Source organism: Ambystoma mexicanum, chromosome 5p, assembly GCF_040938575.1.
Source record: "Ambystoma mexicanum isolate Mex_15411 chromosome 5p, UKY_AmexF1_1, whole genome shotgun sequence".
In the NCBI taxonomy this organism is placed as follows: domain Eukaryota; kingdom Metazoa; phylum Chordata; class Amphibia; order Caudata; family Ambystomatidae; genus Ambystoma; species Ambystoma mexicanum.
Genome location: NC_090930.1, coordinates 469174350 through 469198563, shown reverse-complemented (window position 1 = coordinate 469198563; position 24214 = coordinate 469174350). Strand labels below are relative to the sequence as shown.

The 24214-nt window shown below is 50.1% G+C and overlaps 1 protein-coding gene across 2 annotated transcripts in view; it reads right to left on the bottom strand.

The window, feature by feature from the left end:
• Positions 1 to 24214, bottom strand: part of LRCH2 (leucine rich repeats and calponin homology domain containing 2) — a 2196342-nt gene that overhangs the window by 637444 nt on the left and 1534684 nt on the right. For both annotated transcript variants that reach the window (XM_069612877.1, XM_069612878.1), the window contains one exon: positions 19999 to 20043. In XM_069612877.1, coding sequence (XP_069468978.1) covers positions 19999 to 20043 — 45 coding nt within the window. The remainder of the gene's footprint in view (positions 1 to 19998; positions 20044 to 24214) is intronic.

Below are 24214 nucleotides of genomic sequence, written 5' to 3'. Positions count from 1 at the left end.
GGGAGCGAAGGAGCGCGACTCCACAGACGCCGCGCTCGGCAGCTCCAGAGGCGGAGGAGGCCTCCGCACCGAGAAGGCTGCAGAGACGGTCCGTGCCCCCACCGGCCCCAGGGGTGAAAGGCGAGTGCTGGGGGAAAGACGCTCCCCAGAGGGGGACCAGTGGCGGCCCCCCCCCACCCGACCACAAACAGAGTGATCGGCCGCCCCTCCGGCCCGAAGTCCCGCAGTGCGGCGGCGCGGGAAAAAAGGAAAACAACGTCGGGGGCTGGACACCGCCGGAGGAGAGGCACACACAGAACCGGAGTTCAGGGAGCGGAGGTGCGCGACTCCACAGACGCCGCGCTCTGCGGCTCCAGAGGCAGAGAGGGCCTTCCGCATCGTCCCAGGCGTGAAAGGCAAGAGCTGGGGGAGAGACGCTCCACGGAGGGGGACCGGCGACGGCCCCCCCCCACCCGACCACAAACAGAAGGATCTGCTGTCCCTCTGGCCTGGCCCGAGTCCCGCAGTGCGGCGGCGCGGGAAAAAGGAAGACAACGTCGGAAGCTGGACCCCGTGGAGGAGGCCCAAGAGAGGAGCCCCGCAACACTGCAGCGCCTCGGGTGAGTGGCGGATCGGCCCCCCTTCCACGGGGGCCGAAACTACCGACGTCGCCACCTCACACGGGGCTACCCAGCACACAGGACTACCCCAGAGGCACACAATGGGTGAGCGGCCTCGGCAAGGATCCCACCCAGATCCAAGATAGTGCTCCATGGACACTGCAGGGTGAGGTCCCGCTACGCAGCAGATGACCCCGGGGGGGGATAACCCTGGGGGGCGACAGCAACTCGACGGCCCAGGTGAGAGGCCTCCGCCACAAGCCGGCGGGGCGTGTGCCCGCCTGGGGGGACTATCCCATCCCTCTTGGGAGTTACGGCCTGATCCGGCAAACCCCACCCGAGCAACGCATATCGGCACATCCCTGGGATAGCGTAACACACCCACAAGGGCCAACCAAATTGAAACAGACCGCGCAGCTGGGGATCAGTGCGCCCTCACAGACTGAACGAGGACCCCACAGGCTCTTTGCGAATTGGGGGGCGCGTTTGGTGTCCTCGACCTCAGCGGGCCCACGGCCCACCCTGAACCTGCAGGTGGCCAGCGACCCTGATGAGAGGCCCCCGTCCCCGGTTGGCGGGGCGAGTGCCCGCCTGGTGGGCTGCTTCACCCCTTGCAGGGGATAACCCGCCGCCTATAAACACCACTGGTGCGACGTCCGACGGCCCCACCCTGGGTCGACACGGGACCCCCCGGACCGCAGCGGACCCCAGAGTGGGAGATCAGCAACACCCCATGAGCTGGAAGAAGACCTTACAAACGTTTCGCTTTCGAGAGACAGAGGTTGCTACTGAGGTCCCACCTCTCTCCGGAACCATGGCCCACCCAGAACCTGCTAGCCAACCTGCAATGACAATGGAAAGAGGCTTCGCCTCCATCCGCCCAGAAGTTCGAGAAATTAGACCAAAGAGTAGACAAAATCGAGGACAGAGTCCTACAAGTGGAAAACTATCAATCGTCCTCTACATCCCTGGAGGTTAAACTCGGTACACGGCTCGCGGCTCTGGAAAAGAGGGACGAGGAGAGAGCCAGGCTAATGGATGACTATGAAAATAGGGAGAGACGGAACAATCTAAGGTTTTTTGGAATTCCGGAAACAGAGGGCGAAACGGAGAGAGAGCTGACCAGAGTGGTGAGAGACATCATCACCCTCTTGTTCGCTGATGAAATGACAACGGAACTCATGTTCGATCGGGTGCACAGAGCAGGGGGAAGGTCAGGGAGCCCCAGAACGGTCGGCTCGCTTCCACTAATACACCGACAAGGCCAAAGTTCAGGAAGCTGCAAGGAAGGCAGGGGCGATAACTTATAACTGTGCCCAAATCTCTATTTTTCAAGATCTCTCAGCTTACACTCTAGCTTAATGAAGGATGTGCCGCCCCCTGACACAACTTCTGAAAGAGAAAGGCGTTCGTTATAGATGGGGATATCCTTTCTCCTTGTCTTTTGAATACTCAGGCCAACGCACAACGCTGGTAACGGAAGAGGACATTAAGGGCGCTATTCAAGACTACGTGGGTGATCCCGCCCCCAGGAGGGGCCCAGTTGGCCCGGATGCGCTAAGCAGGGGCACCCCCAGTCAGTCCAACTCCAGAAGGAGGAACACCCGCCGCTAGGAAGTTCAGGAAATTGAATACACCACCGGCTCCAATGGAGAAAGACCGAGCCGAATCGGAAGGATGATAACAGTGACCCCACGAGAATCATCGGGTCTAAACAACAGGCGGACTATGGGGACGCTTCGATTGCTGCAACTTCTCTATTTGCAAGTATAAAGGGGGCTGGGGGGGCCACAACCACGGGTGCAATGTGACACTCCATCCTGGGCTCGGGGAACGGTCGCCCACGGGGCGGAGGGAGTAGCCCGGACCGTCCATGGTTCGGGCCCAGTGTCATGATCTCTGCTTCCAAAAGATCAGGACTTGCCCGACTCCCTTGGAAGCAGACCCATAAGCCCGGTTCCGAGTGCCAGGAAGTCCCAATTGGGACCTTTTGGACCCTGTCCAGGCGCCAGTGGCACCAGGCTCATAAAGATGCCCAGTCCCAGCGCTGGAAGCGCCGGGCTCATAATGCTTGGGTGGACTTACCTGCAGCAGACCATGCTGCTTACTTACCTGCCAGTTGAACCCCTGATCCTCTTCTGTTTGGGACTACTTTTCCTGTTGGGTGGGGCAGGAGCCACTCCCTAGGTTCAGAACACTGGAACTCTTCTGGAAAGCAGGAACTCTTTTCTTACCTAGGCGTGGCTGTGGAAGGAGACACCTAAGCACTACAGGAGGCTATTTAAACCACACCCGATGGATGAATCTTGCTTTGCGTTATTCTGCATTCTCTGCAGCAGAACGCTCATCGTGTCTTCTGCTTCTGATCCTGGGCCTAAAGGAACAAAGGCTTACCATCCTGGAATCCAGTCTTCAGCAGCACCTGTAAAGACAAAGAAAGAACAGGTTAGCACTACGGTCTTCAGTGGCAGCACATCTCTTACCTGGTCCATCGGCTGTCACCAACGCCTCGCGCTGCATTCCAGCATCTGAAAGACAAAGGCTTACCTACTCTTCGCATGCTCCGGAGGTCTTCGCACTGCATTCCGGCATCTGAAAGACAAAAGCTTACCAGCTCTTCGCACGCTCCGGAGGCCTTCGGCGCTGCATCCCGCATCTGAAAGACAAAAGAAGGTGCGTTTAAAGACATTGGGCAACTTTATTACTCACGTGCCATTACTCCTTCCCACGCCGAATCCAGTGGGTATTCCAGCACCCTTCAGCTTCTCTAAAGCTCCGAACTTGTACCTGCAAGATAAAAGGGACAGTTAGTGCGCATCGTGAAGCAGGCTACACGCGCTTACTAACATGCTTCCAGGCGCTTCTATTCCTCAAGCGGGTTCGATCCTCAACTCTCATCAGCCCGCCATCCGCCATCGCCGGAACCCTGCAAAACAAGAGATATCATTACAAAAGACTTTTAAGACATTTGAAGTGCCCAGAACTTACCGTTCGTGCAGTTAACGACGGACAGCAGTCCTCTGAGGTCAAGAGGCCTGCACCCTTATCCAGTGAAGAAACTGGTTACGGCACCCTGCCCCGAGGCAGATGGAGAGCCCGGCGTTCACTTACCTAAGGTGAGGGTGTTAACCTTTGGGGTTCTACAGGAGAAGAGAAAGGGAAGGAGACGAGAGGCACCCAATAACCCCAGTTCATTAATCCCATATTTTCTATCTGCAGACATCTTACTCTTCGAGTCAGACATACAGTGCAGAGAGGTCCAGCCCAAAGAGCCAACCATGTGTTACACATCACCTTTGAAGATACGGCATTCACCCAGTCAAGACCGGCGCCTCTGCGGGAATCAGGTGAGCGTTACAGAACGCAAAGCCTATCGCAAAACTCCCACCCAGGCGCTATGGAAACCTCGGATACCGACCAGCTAGCCCAGTTACTTGGGGAACTAAGAGCAGAAGTGCATGCAGCCCGTCAGGAAACGAATGCTCTAAGAAGGGAACTGATTATTTCCAAGGAGCGAACAGACGATCTCGCTAGACAATTGCTACAGTCACAAGCCGGACAAACTCCGTTACCCGCATCAGGGGCAAATCTTTCTTCAACATCCTCTACGAACCCAGTGCAGATCAACCTACCTGGGAATGTACCTCTGGCTCCACCCGAACGATTTTCTGGTGACCCAAAGAGGTTTGCAGTATTTATTAATCAGTGCCGGTTGCACTTCTTATGCCGGCCAGCAGCCTTTCCAACTGATCAAGCTAAGGTAGCTTTCGTGCTTTCGTACCTTAGTGGCAATGCGGCAGACTGGTCGATCCCTCTAGTTAATCAAGATGATCCGGTTCTCCATGATTTTCAAGCTTTTCAGCTCAGTATGGAAAAACTGTTTGCAAGACATTCACAGGGGCAGGCCTTGGACAATGAGCTCCTTTCATTGCGACAGGGTAATCAAGACCTTTTGGCTTATATTGCGTCTTTCAACAGACTGATAGTGGAAACTCGATGGCCAGAGGACAAAAGGATTACGCTGTTTTATAGAGGTCTACGTGGAGAGCTCAAAGATGTGTTAGCCCAAGTAGTGAATCCCCCGCAAGACTGTTCGGACTATATTGACTTAGTCGTTCAAATTGACCACAGACTGCAGAACAGGAAGGCCGATCGTTTCAAGTTTGATGCTCGAGTATTTTCCAAACCACCAACTCCTACCAAAGGAGTAGACTCCGGGGAACCCATGCAAATAGGGGGCCTGAAAGGACCACTAACACAAAAGAAGCGGGAAAGGAGAAAACAGCTGCAATTATGCCTCTATTGCGGAAACTCGGGACACTTTCTTCGAGACTGTCCGGTGAAACCAGCCAAGAAGGCAGTAGGAGCTGCAGTTACCAGGGTCACAAACTCTGAGCAGGGAAACGACCTCGCCCGACAAGAATAGAGGTCCTCTTGCCGAGCGTTAAAACCAGTTCCGTGACCTCGCATTTCGTGATACCTATGGTCCTCATTAGCCCTGAACATCCGGATCGATTACATGCAATTGAAGCTTACGTCGACAGCGGTGCCATCGGCAATTATGTGGATCATGAAATGGTTTTGAGGATGAATCTGACTCTTTGTCCAAAGGCTGTAAAGGACGTCATTACTACGGTGGATGGTACGGAGATAGCCTCCGGACCAGTAACGCATACCACCCAAGAAGTGACGCTAGTAAGTCAAGATGGACACCATGAGAAGATCGTGTTCGATGTGATCAAGGCCCCTCAGTTCCAGATTATTCTAGGAATTCCTTGGTTAGAGAAGCACAATCCTCAGATCGATTGGCGAGCAAGAACGGTTCAGTTTCCAGAATGTGTCTCTACTTGTCACCCTCGACCTGGTGTTGCACTGGCAGCAATTTCCTCGGAGGCTCCCCAGTTACCTCCTGAATACCTAGAATTCCAAGATGTTTTCCGGAAGGATCAGGCTAACTCTCTACCTCCTCATAGGTCTTATGACTGCCAGATAGACCTGATACCTGGATCTACTCCTCCTTGTAGTAGAATTTATGCCCTCACCGAGCCTGAGAATCTTCACCTCCGACAATACCTGGATCAATACCTAGCGAATGGGTTTATTCGTCCTTCCAAGTCCCCTGCTTCCTCAGCTTTGTTCTTCGTTCCAAAAAAAGAAGGGGACCTTAGAACTTGTATAGATTATCGCGCCCTGAACCAGATCACCGTTAAGAATAGATATCCGTTACCTTTGATCCCTGAACTCCTGGACCAAGTCAGAAAAGCATGCATATATACAAAGCTGGAGCTTAGAGGAGCCTACCACTTGGTACGAGTAAAAGAGGGCGATGAATGGAAGACGGCCTTCCGCACCAAGTATGGGCTATTTGAATATCAGGTCATGCCCTTCGGACTTTGCAATGCCCCGGCCGCCTTTCAATATTTTATGAACGATGTCCTCAGAGAGCTCATAGATGTGTGTGTTGTTGTTTACATTGACGACATCCTCGTTTATTCTTCATCAGAAACTGAACATCGGAAACACGTGAAAATGGTCCTCGAGAGATTGCGTCAACACAAACTTTTCGCTAATTTGGAAAAATGTGTTTTCAACGTGACTGAAGTTGAATTCTTGGGATTCATATTATCACCTAGTGGAGTGCGTATGGATTCAAAGAAGGTCGATGCAATTCTCAAATGGCCATCGCCATCCACCGTAAAAGGTGTTCAAAGCATGTTAGGCTTCGCTAACTTTTACCGCAGGTTTATCCCCGAATTCTCTCGAATAGTCCAGCCCATCACCGCCTTGTTAAAGAAAAACAAACGTTTTGAATGGTCTACCGAGGCGGAACAAGCTTTCCAGAATTTGAAGACTAGATTTATCTCTGCACCGATCTTAAAACATCCTCGCCCAGAACTCCCCTACATCGTTGAAACTGATGCTTCGAGCCTTGCCATGGGGGCAGTTCTATCACAAAAGGACCCAGTAACCAATCAGTTGCATCCCGTGGCATTTTGGTCCAGCAAATTCTCGCCTCCTGAAATCAATTACACTATTACTGATAAGGAACTTCTAGCTATCAAGTCCGCCTTTAAGGCTTGGCGGCATTATCTTCTGGGGGCCCGACACACCGTTACTGTGATTACAGATCACCGAAACCTGCAATATTTGAAAACCGCAAAAGCTCAATCCTCTAGGCAACTCCGTTGGGCACTATTCTTTGCCGAGTTTGACTTCATAATTACCTATCGACCTGGTACAAAAAACGGTAAAGCTGATGCCCTTTCTCGGATGGGAGTGGAAGAACATTTGATCAATCCTAAACCTGTACCTATCATTCCCGAACAAAGAATTCTAGGTGTAATCGCCACACAATCCATAGAGGAAGTTAAGGATAAAGCCAGGCTACTGGTAACTCCAGCAGACATACAGAAATGGCATCTGCAGGGAAAGGACTTTACGGTGAAGGACAACCTATTATATTTCCAAGAACGGTTATACCTGCCCAGCACAGATTTACAGAAAAAGGTAATCTCTTGTTATCACGATTCTTTAATGGAAGGACATCCCGGTATGACCAAGACCTCGGAAAAGATCAAGCGCTACTTCTGGTGGCCGTCTTGGAAAAAAGATATCAGAGACTTTATAATGTCCTGTGGAGTATGCGCCCAAAACAAGAGTCAAAAGGAAAAACCAGCCGGCCTCTTACGCCCTATTGACATCCCGCCTCGCCCTTGGCATACGCTTTCTATGGACTTCATCACCGATCTACCTCCATGCTCCGGATACAATACGATCCTAGTAATCGTGGACCTATTCTCCAAGATGGCGCATTTCATTCCACTCAAAGGCTTACCAACAGCAGCAACTCTGGCCCAATAATTTCTCGAAAACATCGTCCGACTGCACGGTTTTCCTTCAGTTCTAATTTCGGATCGAGGTAGTCAATTTATTTCTCATTTTTGGCGAAGTTGCTGTCGGTCGGCTCAAATTGATGTGAGACTTTCGACCAGCCACCACCCTCAAACCGACGGACAAACCGAGAGGACCAATCAAACTCTGGAACAGTATTTGCGCTGCATGCTACAACAAACTGAAAAAACTTGGAAAGATATCCTTTGGATAGCCGAATATGCCTACAATAACTCTGTCCACTCGGGAACTGGGAAGACCCCGTTTTTTCTTTTATACGGTAGTCACCCTCGAACCTCGGAGTTGGATCCACTCCAAGATCTTGGAACACCAGCAGTAGACCACCTGCATTCTACAATCACCCAAGCCTTTAAGGAAGCCGTTTTTCACCTTCAAAGGGCTAAAGAACAATACAAGAAAGGAGCAGACCAACATCGGAAGGAAGCCCCCCAATATCAAGTAGGAGATCAAGTCTGGTTATCCACCAAATATCTACCTCTAAAAGGACCACGCACATTCAACCCAAGATACCTTGGTCCCTATTCCATCACTACCATAGTAAATCCAGTAGCGGTCAAGTTGGACTTGCCCCCTCACATGAAGATACATCCGGTCTTCCACGTCTCTCTATTAAAACCCGTGCAACCTCAAACCCGACTAACTACGTCTCCAAAACCTATTCTAGTTGATGGAGAACTCGAGTTTGAAGTCAAAAGCATCCTGGATTCCAAGATCTCCAAATCTAAACTATTTTACCTGATTGACTGGAAAGGCTACGGTCCCCAAGAAAGATCCTGGGAATCTGCAGAATATGTCCACGCGCCTCGTCTAATCAAAAGATTTAATCGAACATTTCCTAACAAGCCCAAACCCCCGTAGAAGCCCGGTTTGGGAGGGGCCTTTTCGGGGGGTGCTGTCATGATCTCTGCTTCCAAAAGATCAGGACTTGCCCAACTCCCTTGGAAGCAGACCCATAACCCCGGTTCCGAGTGCCAGCCAGTCCCAATTGGGACCTTTTGGACCCTGTCCTGGCGCCAGTGGCACCAGGCTCATAAAGATGCCCAGTCCCAGCGCTGGAAGCGCCGGGCTCATAATGCTTGGGTGGACTTACCTGCAGCAGACCATGCTGCTTACTTACCTGCCAGTTGAACCCCTGATCCTCTTCTGTTTGGGACTACTTTTCCTGTTGGGTGGGGCAGGAGCCACTCCCTAGGCTCAGAACACTGGAACTCTTCTGGAAAGCAGGAACTCTTTTCTTACCTAGGCGTGGCTGTGGAAAGAGACACCTAAGCACTACAGGAGGCTATTTAAACCACACCCGATGGATGAATCTTGCTTTGCGTTATTCTGCATTCTCTGCAGCAGAACGCTCATCGTGTCTTCTGCTTCTGATCCTGGGCCTAAAGGAACAAAGGCTTACCATCCTGGAATCCAGTCTTCAGCAGCACCTGTAAAGACAAAGAAAGAACAGGTTAGCACTACGGTCTTCAGTGGCAGCACATCTCTTACCTGGTCCATCGGCTGTCACCAACGCCTCGTGCTGCATTCCGGCATCTGAAAGACAAAGGCTTACCTACTCTTCGCATGCTCCGGAGGTCTTCGCACTGCATTCCGGCATCAGAAAGACAAACGCTTACCAGCTCTTCGCACGCTCCGGAGGCCTTCGGCGCTGCATCCCGCATCTGAAAGACAAAAGAAGGTGCGTTTAAAGACATTGGGCAACTTTATTACTCACGTGCCATTACTCCTTCCCACGCCGAATCCAGTGGGTATTCCAGCACCCTTCAGCTTCTCTAAAGCTCCGAACTTGTACCTGCAAGATAAAAGGGACAGTTAGTGCGCATCGTGAAGCAGGCTACAAGCGCTTACTTACGTGCTTCCAGGCGCTTCTATTCCTCACGCGGGTTCGATCCTCAACTCTCATCAGCCCGCCATCCGCCATCGCCGGAATCCTGCAAAACAAGAGATATCATTACAAAAGACTTTTAAGACATTTGAAGTGCCCAGAACTTACCGTTCGTGCAGTTAACGACGGACAGCAGTCCTCTGAGGTCAAGAGGCCTGCACCCTTATCCAGTGAAGAAACTGGTTACGGCACCCTGCCCCGAGGCAGATGGAGAGCCCGGCGTTCACTTACCTAAGGTGAGGGTGTTAACCTTTGGGGTTCTACAGGAGAAGAGAAAGGGAAGAGGAGAGAGGCACCCAATAACCCCAGTTCATTAATCCCATATTTTCTATCTGCAGACATCTTACTCTTCGAGTCAGACATACAGTGCAGAGAGGTCCAGCCCAAAGAGCCAACCGTGTGTTACACATCACCTTTGAAGATACGGCATTCACCCAGTCAAGACCGGCGCCTCTGCGGGAATCAGGTGAGCGTTACACCCAGTCAACCGGGAGGGGGGAAACAGTTCTGGTTCCTCCTCAAGCAATACCCGAGCCGGGGTGCACGGGAGGGGGGATGAGTTGGGGGGGGGGAGGGGCTCACGTTAGTGTGCTTTGTTATCTATGCCTGGCCGAAGGGAACCGGCTGGTGGTCCAGCCAAATATCCAGGAATGGAGGTACTACATGGCTGGACGCCTGGGAGGGGGGGTTCGTACACAAGTTGGGATCTTCTGGGTAGGGATCGAGTTGGGGGGCAACTTGGGGAAATGTTCTAAAAGAGTTCAAGCAGGGAAACCTAGCAAGCAAGGAGGGAACTACCACGCGACACTGGTGACCAAGGGGGAAGGAGACAACGATTATGGCTGACGACCGACCAGCCCTGGGGGTTGGGACCCTGAACGTGCGAGGCCTCAACACCCCCACGAAAAGATCCCTCATTAGCAGAGAGTTTAGGAGGGCTAAGCTGGACCTACTCTTCGTGCAGGAGACGCACTGGGCGAGGGGGAGGGAGCCCAAGATGCGTGGGGGCGGAATAGAGGAGATGTTCTATGCATCCCACAAAGGAAAGAAAAGAGGGGTTGCTATCCTCCTGGCTAAAGGCTTGAGATTCGAGAAAGACTCCATCATCAGAGACCCTGAGGGCCGCTATCTCTTGGTAAGAGGCTCACTGCAGGGCGCACTCATAACCTTGGCTGCAATATATGCTCCAAACGAGAGCCAGCCCCAATTCTGGGAGGAAGTGGGGGAAAGGCTGAAAACTTTTGTCCAGGGCCCACTGATGGTGGGAGGTGACTTTAACATGGTCCTGGACCCATCCAGAGACAGACAGCGGGTGGGCACAATAAACCCTAGGCCCGCAGAAGAAACCGTGTCACGCAGCTTTCAGAAGGTGAATGAGGGTCTGGGCCTGGTGGACACAATGCCCCCCCCCTGAACGGGTACTCCCTCTTTCTCGTATTATTCCTCCACTCACAAAGCCTTCTCCAGGATAGACCATATTCTTGTGGACGAGACACTATGTCCTTACACAGCAGGTTACAGTATAGACCCCGTACCCTGGTCGGACCACGATCTGGTCAGAGTCACTTTGGCAGGGGACTGGAGTAGAGAACGGAGGGGACGTTGGAGATGTAACGACGCCATATTGAGAGACAAGGTACACGCCCAGGCTGTCCTGGAGGCCATTTCAGAGTTCTTCGAGCTCAACAATAATGGGGAGGTGGGCACGCACACCCTCTGGGACGCCTTTAAGGCTACCCTGAGAGGGGTACTCATCAAAATGGGTTCTCGACAGAAGAGGGAGAGGGAGACCCAGGAGAGATTTCTGAGGGAAAAGATTGCACGCCTCCAACCAGGGGGGGTCCCCAGTACAGACCTTGGACCGGGACCACGTGGCCACTCTGGAGGATTATAGGCTCCAATTAAAAGACCTGCTCCTCCACAAAACATAGAGGAGCCTCCAAATGGTCAGACAAAGATACTACGAGAAGGGGGACAGGGCGGATAGGATCCTTGCCTGGAAATTGAGGGAGGTCCAGAGAAGTAGGATGGTGAAGGAGGTGAGGGACAGTGGGGGAACACTAGGTTATGACACCCCCCACATAAGTGCAGCCTTTTGCCAGTATTACGAGTCGTTATACGCCTCGTAATATGATGGGGGTGATGCCCAGATCGAGGAGTTTCTCGACTCCATACAGATACCGTCCCTTCCCTGAGAGTTGGCCGAGGGGCTGGAGGGTCGGGTGACCGAGGAAGAGGTGGAGAAGGCGATTAGCGGGATGAAGGTGGGGACTTCCCCGGGGGAAGATGGTTTTTCGGTTTATTTTTACAAGAGGTTTCGCTCATCCTTGTCCCCCTACCTGGCGAAGGTTTTCAACTTGGTCTTGGAGGGGGATACTCTCCCCGACTCCATGATGGGAGCCATTATAGTGGTTCTACCCAAGGAAGGTAAGGACCCGAGGGAATGCTCATCTTACCGGCCAATATCCCTGCTTAACATTGATGTCAAAATTCTGGCCAAGGTGGTGGGTAGGCGGATGGAGGGGATAATGCAGAAGCTAGTCCACGGGGATCAGGTGGGTTTCATGAGGAGCAGATAAGGGTCGGATAACATCCGTAAAACAATAGACCTAATACATTTTGCCCAAAACTGGAATCTTGATGCATGCGTCCAGTCACTGGATTCGGAAAAAGCTTTCGATAAAGTTGAGTGGAGATATATGTCCCTCCTCCTCCAGCGAATGGGCTTCGGGACGCACATCTTGAGTTGGGTGGCTGCCCTCTATAGAGCCCCTACCGCACGGGTCCAGGTAAACGGCTTGCTGTCAGAATCCTTTCCGCTTACCCGGGGAACTAGACAGGGCTGCCCTCTCTTCCCCCTGTTATATGTCCTCACAATGGAGGCTTTGGCCATAGCGGTCAGATCCCACCCAGACACTGGGGGTATTTGTCATGCCACGGCGGGGATGGCGGATGTGGAATCGCTGGCGGTTCTGTCAGCCGTAGCGTTCCACTCCTCATCTTCCGCGTACCGCTCTAGTCGTTGTACGCGATCGTGACCCGGAAGTATAAATCACTTCACTTCCGGGTCGCATACGCGTTGCAACATTTCCGGGTTCCCTCCTGTGTTGCTGCCGCTCCCGTATCTGGTGATATTCCTGCCTTTCTGCCTTTCGTTTCGCTGTTTCCACACAGCTGTGTTCCAACCTTGTTTCTCTGCCTTGCGCATTGCCTCGTCCTTGTCTAACCTTCCATTTCTCCTTTTTCCCCTTTCTTTTTTGCCTCTTCGTACCTCTTCCTTTACCCCTTTCTCTTTTTCCCCTTCCTTCCCAGCATTGTCCTTCTTTACTATTTCTTTTCATTTAATTGGAACTCCTCCTGCCAGACCTGTGCCTGCCTACGGGACTGCCTGTGATTTATCCCTTGTGCCTATTTGGATCTACTTCCTGCCAGACCTGTTCCTGCCTACCGGACTGCCTGTGATTTATCCCTTGTACCTATTTGGAACTTCCGTCTACCAGACCTGTGCCTGCTTACCGGACTGCCTGTGTTCTATCCCTTGTACCTTCATTGGTATCTCTGCTTGCCTGATCTGTGCCTGCTTTTCGGATTGCTCTCCCATCTGCGAACTCACCTTCTGTGATCATCCACCTGAAATACTACTTCTAGAGGTTTTTTGTGCCTTCCGGCTTTTTTCGCCCTGTGAGGTGCTCCGGTAGGATAACCCCCGTTGCCCCTATCTTAGTGGCACGGTGGCGTCCTTATCTTCACAAGAAAAAAGAGAAGCCTCCACGACATAAGGACGGAAAGATCAAGCAGAAAGAGGAAGGTGAGGAGTTGGGGGAAGGGGGAGAATCCAACATTTCATCAGAAGAAGAAGATATAACCGACATTCGTGACAGTATTAGAAGGGGGGAGGTGGAATTTAAGCTCTCCCTGTTTGCCGATGACATCCTGGCATATCTGGTGGACCCGGCCTCTTCGATCCCTCCCCTTCTGTCCCTGGTCAGCTCCTTCGGGCGGTTCTCGGCCCTGAAGATTAACACGACTAAGTCTGTTCTCCTCCCAATGCGCCTGGTGGACCCGGTACTGGACCCCTTGCCCAGATTTCACGGGATAGCAGTCAGCAAGGACAACGTTAAATACCTGGGCGTCCTCCTCACTAGGGACTTATCGGAACTGGGAACCTCCAATTACGGGCCCATTCTATCTGAAATCAATTCTGACCTGAGGAGATGGGGAAAAATGATTCTCTCCTGGTATGGCCGGATGACGGCGGTAAAAATGAATATACTACCCCGGATTTTGTATCTCTTCATGGCCCTCCCTACCCGGGTACCCGCCCAAACCTTCATAGACTTGCATAAAGGGGTCCGAGACTTCATTTGGCAGGGGAGAACCCTGAGGGTCGGTAGGGCCAACCTGACGCTTCCAAGGGAGGAGGGGGGTTTTGGTCTCCCAGACTTCCAGTTATACTACCACGCAGCACAACTACGGGTCCTCCTAGAACACATGAAGGAAGGCTTGCCAACATATTGGTCGTATTTGGAGGACATGGACGTCCACCCCCTCAAGGTCCGAGACCTCCTATGTTCCCCTCGCAAGTTGATTCCGAAACACGTACTGTCCCACCCGACCCTAGGTGTTCTTTGGGAGATCTGGAGGGAGTGTCCTCGAACAGCTCATCTTTCATCTTGGCCGTCCCCTATGACCTCCTTGTGGGGGCCCCTTCTGAAATTGGGCAGCAGAGGGTTTAGCCAATCCCAGCGCTGGTCCGACGAGGGCTTGAAATGGGCGGGCCAACTGTTCAGAGAGGCGAGTTCCTGAGTTATGAGGACCTCAGGGATGGGCTGGGAGGTGGGTCCCTCTCCATCTTCGAATACCTACATTTTAAGGGTATCCTCAGCAACCCTGCATGGGGCCCAAACCTTCGGAGACAATTGACTCCCTTCGAGAAACTCCTCGACTCAGCAACTTCTAGAAAGGGCGCGGTTTTCTGTATGTACACAGTCCTCAACACCCATAACCTTCAGGCTAGGAGAGGTTTTCGTGGGTTTTGGAATGATCTGGCGGGGGAAGAGATATTTGAGGATGCCTGGGCTCGCATCTTTAGGATATCTTTTCATGGCAATCTTTTTACTTCAGACATGGAACATAATTTCAAAATCCTGCAGGGGTGGCACAGAGACCCGACAAAACTCTCGAAAAAGTTCACAGGGGTTTCACCAGACTGCCCGTGGAGCTGTGGCCAGACAGGGACCAGAGGCCACATGTGGTGGCTATGCCCGAAAGTGCAGTCCTACTGGGAATCCGTGAAGGATTGGATAGCGGAGGTAGCGGAGGACTCTCTTCCTCTCAACCCGCTGACCATGCTGCTGGGCCTCCCTCCGGAGGAGGCGGAACTGTACTGGTACCCAAAGATGGTGGAAACTATGTTAAGGGCGGGCAGAGTGGCCCTGGCCCAGAAGTGGAAGAGCCCGGAAACACCTTCCAAAGACGAATGGATGAAAAAACTCAAGAATATGTTCTTGATGGACAAATTGACTGCCCTGGTGAACAATGACTCTTGTTCGTTTCTCGCAGAATGGTATGGGGTCCAGCAGACATGGGGATGGGACGTCCATTAGTGTCAGGACGGCACCCCCGGATGGCCGGGGCGCGAACGTCTCTGAACAGGTATACACCCAGTGGGGGGTTCCCACGACCCGGGGCGACATCGGCCTCAAGCCAGATATAATGCAGGTCAAGTGTCGCGCTGTTTCAAAGACTGAGGGCACGATATGAAAGTCTGGTTTCCTTGCAGTTGTTATGTTTGAATTGGACTTGGGGGGGAGAGAGGAAGGGAGGGGGACAACAGTAGGGGGGGGTCGGGGTTTATTTTTTTGTGTTTTGTCTTTAAAAATGCTAATAAAAAGTTTTTAAAAAAAAATGTGCTCATCAAGTGGGGCTCCAATTCGTGTACATATTCTTTATAGAATTCACTAGGTAGCCCATCTGAGCCCACGTCTTGCCTGTCGTCAAACCCTTAATCGTGTTTTGTATTTCTTCTAAGGTGATAGGCGCCTCTAGACTGTCCTTCTCCTCCTGGCTCAGCACTGGGAGCTCTACATCGTCTAACACTTCCTCTAACCGAGTGCTCGATGTCGGGGCTCCCTCTTGATACAAGTGTTGATAGAATTCGCAAAACACATTATTAACCCCATTCTGAGTATGGCACACTCCTCCCTGTTCTATGTTTATTGAGTGAATGGGGCTCTGTTGTGCTTCATTCCTGTATAACCATGCCAGCAACCTCCCAGGCTTATCTCCCGCTATCTGCAGTCTTTCTGTGTGCTTAGCGAAGCTATGTTTACCCAGCCTATCCCAGCAGTCAATGCATTGGATTCCGCTCTTGCGTTTGTTCTAGTCTTCTCAATTGTTCCTCTGCCGATGACAACTCCTTATTTATGGTTGCCTGGATATTGGTGGATCCCGCTACAGCTGCTCCTCGGACTACCACTTTCAGGGCTTCATCAGACATGTTATCGACTTCTTCCATGAGGCCTTGGACGAGCACCATTCTAACCTCATTATCAGACTTTACATGAGTGACCTTGAAGGGTACTGTGGGCGCAATCCATATCAGTACTCCTCTAGCATACTCTGAATAACTGCCCCCGCCATCTGCCTGGTGTGTTTCCTGTAGCATCGCAATATCTACCTTGCATCTCTTAAGGTACGGATATACTCTATTCCTCTTTACATAGGCGTACAGACCCCTCACATTCCAGGTGAGCACGTTTTTGCAGTACTCTCCATTTACATCTGGTTCCGTGTAGGTCCTCCACCACCCTGGGGCCCCCCCCCCAGCTTCCCATTCCACTGCGCTACTTGCTCCGTCCTGAATGATAAACCGTACGCATGCAGGCAAACGCTCCCTCCCTTGAAATTCCCAAACTTCCCCAACCAAAAACAACTGCCCAGCACTGCTGCCCTTACTCAGGCCTCTCCACTTCTCACATCTGCCCCAAGCAGTCATGTCCGGGGCTAGTGCACAGCGGGTGGGCAAACAAAAAATTGCCCCAACTAAATAAACTATGAAGGGTGTGGCAGTCCCAGCCCTAGGCGCAGTTTCATACTTCATGTGATACAACCTTAAGTGTTAATTAACTCGCCATATATATTTAAGCACATATCCAAGCAATCTTGAACTAATCCTCCATGAGATGCCTGTTCCATCTGTAGGCCTTGTAAACATCATACATTTGCGTCATCTCAGTGTTATCAGAGCGGTCTCCTATATGATTCGTGCAACACCGATCCTCCTATCTATTCCGGGACTCAGGTCGGGTAGGGCTCCCTTTGCATTTCTCTTGTTCGTCAGCTTCATCATTTGCGCTATTTCTCATCTTCTCCCTATCTATCAATGCTTATGCTTCTTCTGGGTGGTCAAAGAACCAGGTTTTATTTTTGTGTATCATTTTGAGCCACGCTGGGTAGATCAACATGTACTTCAGTCCTGTTGCACGGAGCCTACTTTTAGCTGCTGCGAACTGCGCTCGGTTCTTCTGTACCTGGATCGTATAATCTGGGTAGACCGCCAGGTCTGCTGAGGCCCTGCTCATTTGTCCCCCTTGCCTGGTATCTTCTCTCTGTCCTTGCAGTCCAGGACTTTGGCTATATTCAGTTGTGGGTGTGCTCCCGGGGGGGGGCGAGGGGGTGCCTAGTTAACGCTCTATGAGCTCTCTCGATTGTAAAGCCATGTGTGAGGTTTCCGGGCCCAATTTCCTGTAGTAACATATTTTCTATGTACGTCGGCGGGTCCATTCCTTCTTCCCCTTCTCGCAACCCAACTATGTGGATATTATATATCCTTACACTTCCTTCGGGCTTCCTCCACTCTGTTCTCCAGAAGGCTGACTTTTTGTTGCAACACATGGACGTTCATATGCATGGTCTTGAGCTCCCCCGAGTTCTCTTTCACTTGCGATTGCAGCATTGCGGTGCGCTCGCCTAAGCTTCTCACATCTTGCTGCAACAGCCCCACATCCAGTTGCAATGCTCCGATCTGCGATCCCAATGAGGCTTTTAAGTCTGCTATCGCTAGCATAACTTGATTGCGTAAATCCATGACGCCTTTCTCCCCCACCTGCACCGCTTCAATATTTTCTCCAGGTGCCTGCTGTTTAGTTTTGGCGAATCTATCCAGGGTTAACTGGCCAGCCTTGTTTTTGGCCGTTTCGGGAGGCATTCAGACCCTTAGTTCTCTTCTCTTCTTGTCCACAGGTTCTTCGCGCTCGGTTGCTAATCCAGCTAGAGTTCGCAGTTATATATTTCCCAACTGGCAATATCTGTGTATACTGGTTCTTTTTACCGGATCGGTGGCAGTCTCATCTCCTGGACGGACACATTCCACACAGCTATCCCGTCGAGGATTGGGTTAGGCTATTTGGCTCTCTTGGCTCTTTGGTGCGTAGCGTGGCTGCGCTGTGCGTCCTGCATATTTGTCCGCAGGGTTTAAACTTCCGGACCTTTCCCAGTCTCAGAGCAGGGCTTGGCATTAGAGAGAACGTGCAAGATATCCTCTTCAAGGGAGAGTATTGGGCCAGGAGCACAATATGAGACGGAGGGTTATCGTGGTAATATGGGAGAGGTTAAGCTTTGTTGTTAGAATTTCTCCAAAGGAAGAAGGTACATTAACTATTTCTCTGATAGGTAAGGATTCTTTGGCTATGAGCGCCCCCCCCAACCCCCAATTCTGGTAGGTCATCTATCTTTTGGGTAGATGGTGTTGCTATGAGGTATTAGGTTTGGACCTGATGCTGGGTGTAACCAAGTTTCAGAGTCAGCTAGTATATCAAGATTATTTGTGATAATGATATCAAGGGGGTATTATATGATATGGCATTTATAACGTGCCTGTACACAAGTGTTTCTAGGCGCGACAAGACAAGGAGGAGGAACCATAGGGAGGAAAGACCCCAGAGCTGTCGATGGAGCGTGGTAATAAAGACATGTGACATATGGGGCCGACGGCAAAGAATTGACACCTATCAACACGCTCTTCCCCACTTACTCCCCTATTTGAGAAGCCTCAATTCTCCCAGGGATGCTAAAAGGCACATTTAGTCAATGGCGAAAACAAGAATGCCTGAAAATAGCAGACATGGCATGGGGTGGTGATATAGCGACGTTTGAAGACTGTAAGAAATACATAGCCCTAAAAGAGACAGATAGAAGATAGATCTAAATATCGCCACTTGAGACATTGGTTGATGCAGTCTGAAGTCAGGCAAGCAGCAGCGAGACCTCTAACGCATTTCGAAACATACATAACCACCAATACGGAAATAAGCAATTAGTGTCACAACTGTATCAGATACTACAAAACCTTTAGCTCCAAAAAGCCTGGCCAAATTATACAGCCTGGGAGGGAACAATAGGGGAAAGCAGCCCACAGAAACACTGGGAAGAACTATGGAGCAATATTCCGAAATTGAACAGGTCCATACAGTTAAGAAAGATGTGGTACAAAATGATGACACAATGGCATTATACACATCACAGGTTACATAAAATGTACACTACCATATTGTAAAACTTCTGGAGGGGATGCAATGAGAAAGTGGACTGGAGACATATTTGGTGGGACTGCCCAAAGATCAAGGGATTCCGGGATGACGTCCAAATACAAATTAAAAGAATGCATACAGGAATACGCTCTCTCTCATTGGGAGGAAATCTATGTGGGCTGCTTGGCACAGAATCACGCCTACTCCTGAAACAACTAAATAAAGCCCTAATGATCCAGCTAACAGCTGCATGGCTGGTGATAGCCTGACACTGGAAATGTTCAGGCTCACCCCACCCCCCTGCCCCCAACCCCCCCCCCCGATGACAACGCACTGGTTGCATAAGCTGTGGGAGATACTATAAATGGAATGGATAACATATAGGATTGAGGGGAAGTTGAAAAGTTCAGAGGGGACTAGGGGGAAAAGTTGGACTATTTGAAAAGTGATTTCATGTTACAATGGTGCCCGCAAAACATTTGGATATTGGACATGATGTGAAGACCTGAGGTTATCTAAAAGGACAATGAGCTGTTCAAGTCATTCAGCTACCTTCGTGGATTTATGTTAAAAGGTCACTGTGATCTGGGGAAGGGGTGAGGGAGGGGAGAGACTGTGCTGTTTGTTTGGATTGATCAAAGAAAATGGCGATAAAAATAATTTTAAAAAAACAAGAAAGTTGTAACTGCTAATTCACCAATAAACTAAATAAAAAAACAAAAGAAATCAAGGCAAGCTATTGTGAAGCAGTAATATTTGTTCCACTGCTGGTACAAGGTGTTCAATCCTGTGGGAGTTGTAAAAAGGGATGATGGGCGAGCTGGTGGGTGCAGTCAGCAAGTGCGGGAACACACAGGAACTCTGGTATAAAGTGGAAGTTAGCTTTGCAGTGCAAAAAAAGATCAGGTCTTGTCACTCAGGGACAGAATTGCATCATTATAGACCAAATGGGATGGGATATTGCAGTATTAAAGCAAAATATTAGCTTCCTATTTTACTCTCTACTGGGTATACAATGTGGCTACTATGTAAATGTTGCAGACAACAGCTTTAGAAGTACATCAAATCTTACCTCATCATTTTCATTTCCACTTGTACTCCTTCTAGCAGATTTATACTGAAAAACAGAAAATACAATTATTTGGAAAAAAAATGTCAATCGTTTTCTAGAGGTTTATAAATTGGTATGGAAAATACCAAAATGTACAAATAAGGGACTATGATTCCCCATAATATAATTTCTCTATGAACGAAGATCAGATCTGCATAATTTTTATTTTCAAAATCACATTTTATTGTCATTTTCACAAAATGAATATGCACCACTTGCCCAGTTACAATCCGTGACATGTTTCACTTATAAACAGAAACCACATACTGCCACCCCTCCCCCCTGCCCTCATCATGTATCCCATCGATAACTCTTGATAAACTTGCATCTGGAGGCCTATTCAAGCAAAACATTTCTCCGTCCCGGGGGTATGTTAAAGATATTTAGTGAAGAAGGGGAGCCAAATCCCTTCAATATTGGACTTTGACTCCAACAGCTGCGTTAGCAGTTCATATCATAAATGGATTGCACCTTCGATAGCCACTCTCTCTCTGGGTGCTTCGTTTCTTTTCCAAAACTGCATGATACAGCTCCTAGCAGCACCATACAAGATGCGAACCATATGGTCCTTCTCTTCAAACTCTTCCTCATCCAATCTTACCCCAAACATTACCCTCCACAGAGAAAGCTCCCTCCTGACGCCATCAACCCCCTTAATCCAGGAGAGGACTTATTTACAATATTTTTGTATGCAAGGAGAGCCCTATCACATGTCAGTAGTCCCCTCCTGGCTGGCAACACTTCCAACAGCGGGAGTCCGTGCCTGGATACATTTTAGGCATGGTATTTAGTTATTGGATATTTATAAGGCACTTATACAACAAGACAGTGTTTTAAAGTGCCTCAAGGGAAGGGGACAAGAGAGCAAATAAACAATGCAAATGACAATGAATAAATTGAAACGAACAGTGGTCCTGCTAGGCCTTGTGACATTCAGAGTGTGCAAGTGCAGTGAAAGGAAACAGGAATAAAAGGGGATATGGGGGCAGACGGCCAGGACCCTATTGGACTCTTGAGGGACCAGACTGCTAATCTCGGCGACAGATGGGGTGGTTAGCATGGGAGGGGGAGAGGAAAGAAGGAGGAGAAGAAAAAGGTCTTGAGTTGTTTGCGGAACGAGAGGTGGTCCGGTTCAAGACAGAGAGGTAGATGGAGACTGTTCCAAAGGAGGGAGCCAGCTGAGGAGAGAGATCTGCCCCCGCTCTCTGCTTGGAGAGGCATTTGATCAGCAGAGAGTTGGAGCCAAGAGATTGATGGGATCTGGAGGAGAGTATTTAATAAAAGAGTTGCAGGTAGCATGGTCCGAAGCCCCAGACAGCCTTGTGGATGCTGAAAAGGGTCTTGAATTTGATCCTTGCAGGAGCCAGTGGAGAGATTTTAAGAGCTGGAGAGATATGGTCCCAAGGCTTGAGGCCAAGGATAAGTCTTGCAGCCCTATTCTGGATTAGTTGAAGATGACAGAGCGAAGAAAGAGGAAGGTTGAGGAAGAGGCTGTTACAGTAATCTTGCCTGGAGAGGACAAGAGCTCTAGAGACACTGAGCTTCTGGGGGAAGGTGAGAAAAGGGAGAATGCCTCTAAGGAGGTGAAGTTGAAAGTGGACCTTCTTGGCAAGCCCAAAATGTGAGGAGTAATAGAGAGGGAGAAGTCAAAGATGACTACAGGGTTTCTGGCCTCAGTGGAAGTAGAGGGAGGTAAGCCCATAGAGGGCGGCCAGAGTGCAGGAGGGATCCAGGGGGGTATTGCAACCAATGAAGATTTATCGCCTTCATCCTGTACTGTAGGGAGACCATACAGTGAGATACCCTTCTGCACATCTGGGCCCACAGCACATCATCCATCTCCCTCTCTAGAACGTCAGCTCACTTTAGGCTTGCCAAAAGAGGATCAACAGACTCAGCTAAATGTAGAGCCTTATAAAGTCTTGCTATTAGCCCTTAGATCCCTCATTGCTCAATAATAGCTCTTAAAAGGCAGTCAGGTCTCTCCCCAGGTTCTCCCCCCACCTAGAGTCTGTGAGCGCCCCCTTGAGTTGCAGGTACCACAATACAAAGATCCTACCAATTTGCAGGCATTCTTCCAACTGCTTCACCAGAATAAAGGTCCCCACCTTCCATATCTGACCCACTCTGCTTAAGCCTCATAAGAGAGCTGAAACTGTAGTGGTTCTGCTAGAAGATCTCTCAGCAGGATTTGAGGGGTCAGAAACGAGAGGCAGACACAAAGTGGTATGATTCACAACCTCAGTCCTTTTTATTAACAGAAAGGGTGTGGCTAAAGGCCTACCTTTCTCTATCCTAAAGTGAATGTCCCTTTCTATGCAACTAAAACTAAAATAGGCTGTCCTTGTGTCCAAACTAAATCTGGCCCTCACACTAACACACAATAAAAAGGTGAAAGGTAAATGTTCTAAATTTCAATTCAACAAAAATGTGCAAAAACATAAACATATAACTTCAACCAAAGCAATCCTTGTGCGCAGGGGTTGGTTCCTGTTAGGAAAGATTTCATTTATGGGCAATTTTCCCACCATTTATGGACTCCCCAAACTTTTAGCTTTTGTTTGACTTTCCTATCCTGACTTTTACCAGTGGAGCCCAGCCTTAAACTGAACTCCCCCCTGGGCTTTTGCTCACTTGTTATGGGGAAACTGACGCATCCTTCAGACTGTCAGTACTGGGAAACTATGTTTCCCTTAGTCTTTGACTATGTTGCAATTTCTTGCTAACCTTTTAACAGTGCACAATGTACCTTCCAGTACCGTGGGCTGGGCTTCCTTTTTGTTTTATGGCCTCAAACACCCTCAAAGGATTGTTGATGATTGCAAAAGTGTGCATGGGTCGAACTGGTGGCAGCAGTTACTTTTTATAATGGTTTACTTCTTTTTACTGAATCACACCGCATTTGGTTCAAGACTGTGGCCAGGTCCGAAAATGGCTGAGCCACAGTCTTTGTTCCGTCGCAAGGCCATTTTGTCCCTTTCCTTCACCCATGTCGAATAACCTGGGTTTTCATTATTTGAGAATGCAGCCTCCCGCAAAAACTGATCTCTTTCTCAGGCTTCTGCCTGTCACGTGTGTGCGCCCAGGAAGCGAGCTGTGACTGTCTGGTCCCAATCCAGACAGCTGGGGCCAGGATGTCTGGATTGTCTGAATGGCAGACCACCGTGAACCATGATTGGTCCACGACTGGGATGCCTGTAAGAGAGCAGATCTTCGATTGGAAGTCCTCGATTTTGGCATGAATCTAATCTTGGATAAGAAAAAGGGCTCTGCATTCATTCCAGGTTGATCACCTGTGTTCTCACCGAACTACAGAAGGAGCCAAGCCTCCTGCAAGAAAAAAACAGACTTGTGAAACCCCCAAAGACGCTTTGGAAAGTTTTGGCACCCTTTTCCCTCTTCTGTCCTGTCAGACCCCTGCTTTCTTCTTCGATGAAGAAGGCCTGCCAAGGCGCTTCACCCCTTTGGAGTAGTGGGAACAACTACTCTCTGTACCCTCTGCTTAACCACCGAACAATCCCCTTTGAAAGTGTTCCTGGGCCATCCAGTGTACTGTCCAGCTCCACCTCAGGGTATCCCGCAGAACTGCTGCCTTTTCTAATGCAAACTCTTCTCCTGCCAAATCTCGCAGACATCGCTCCTCTGGGTCCCGGATTAGCAGAGTGCCTGCATCTGTTTCCCGCGTCGCTACCTGGTTTTGACAGTCGCTGTAGATCCCTTGCCGTTCTGCTCTCCTGTGCCCCGAAACCTGGTGCACTATAATTTTCTTCAGACCCCCTTCGGAAGCTGAGAAAAGGCAACTGTCCCGTCACGGACGACTGTTCTCCACCGCAGCCGCTGAGAGCCGTGGGAGCCTGCGAAACTGCAGGACTTGGACCTACTAGCGACCTCAACTGGTAAAGTTTTGCCTGGACTGTGCCGAGGGTCGGTGAGTACTCGCATCACTTACCGGTGGCCCCCCGGCACAACCAATCACTTTTACGCACGAGTATCCTTTAAAAAGTATTCAAACTTGTCTGGGTTAGCCTGCACGCCCTAGCTATTCTCACTATTTGAAGACTGCTTTGTTGCCAAGAGCAGGGTCTACTCGGATAGTGCGAACCAATTCTTCATTGCCTCAAGCCCCTTCCCGACTTTCTACAGCCCTCCCAACAGGACCCGCTTTTTTGCTTCACCT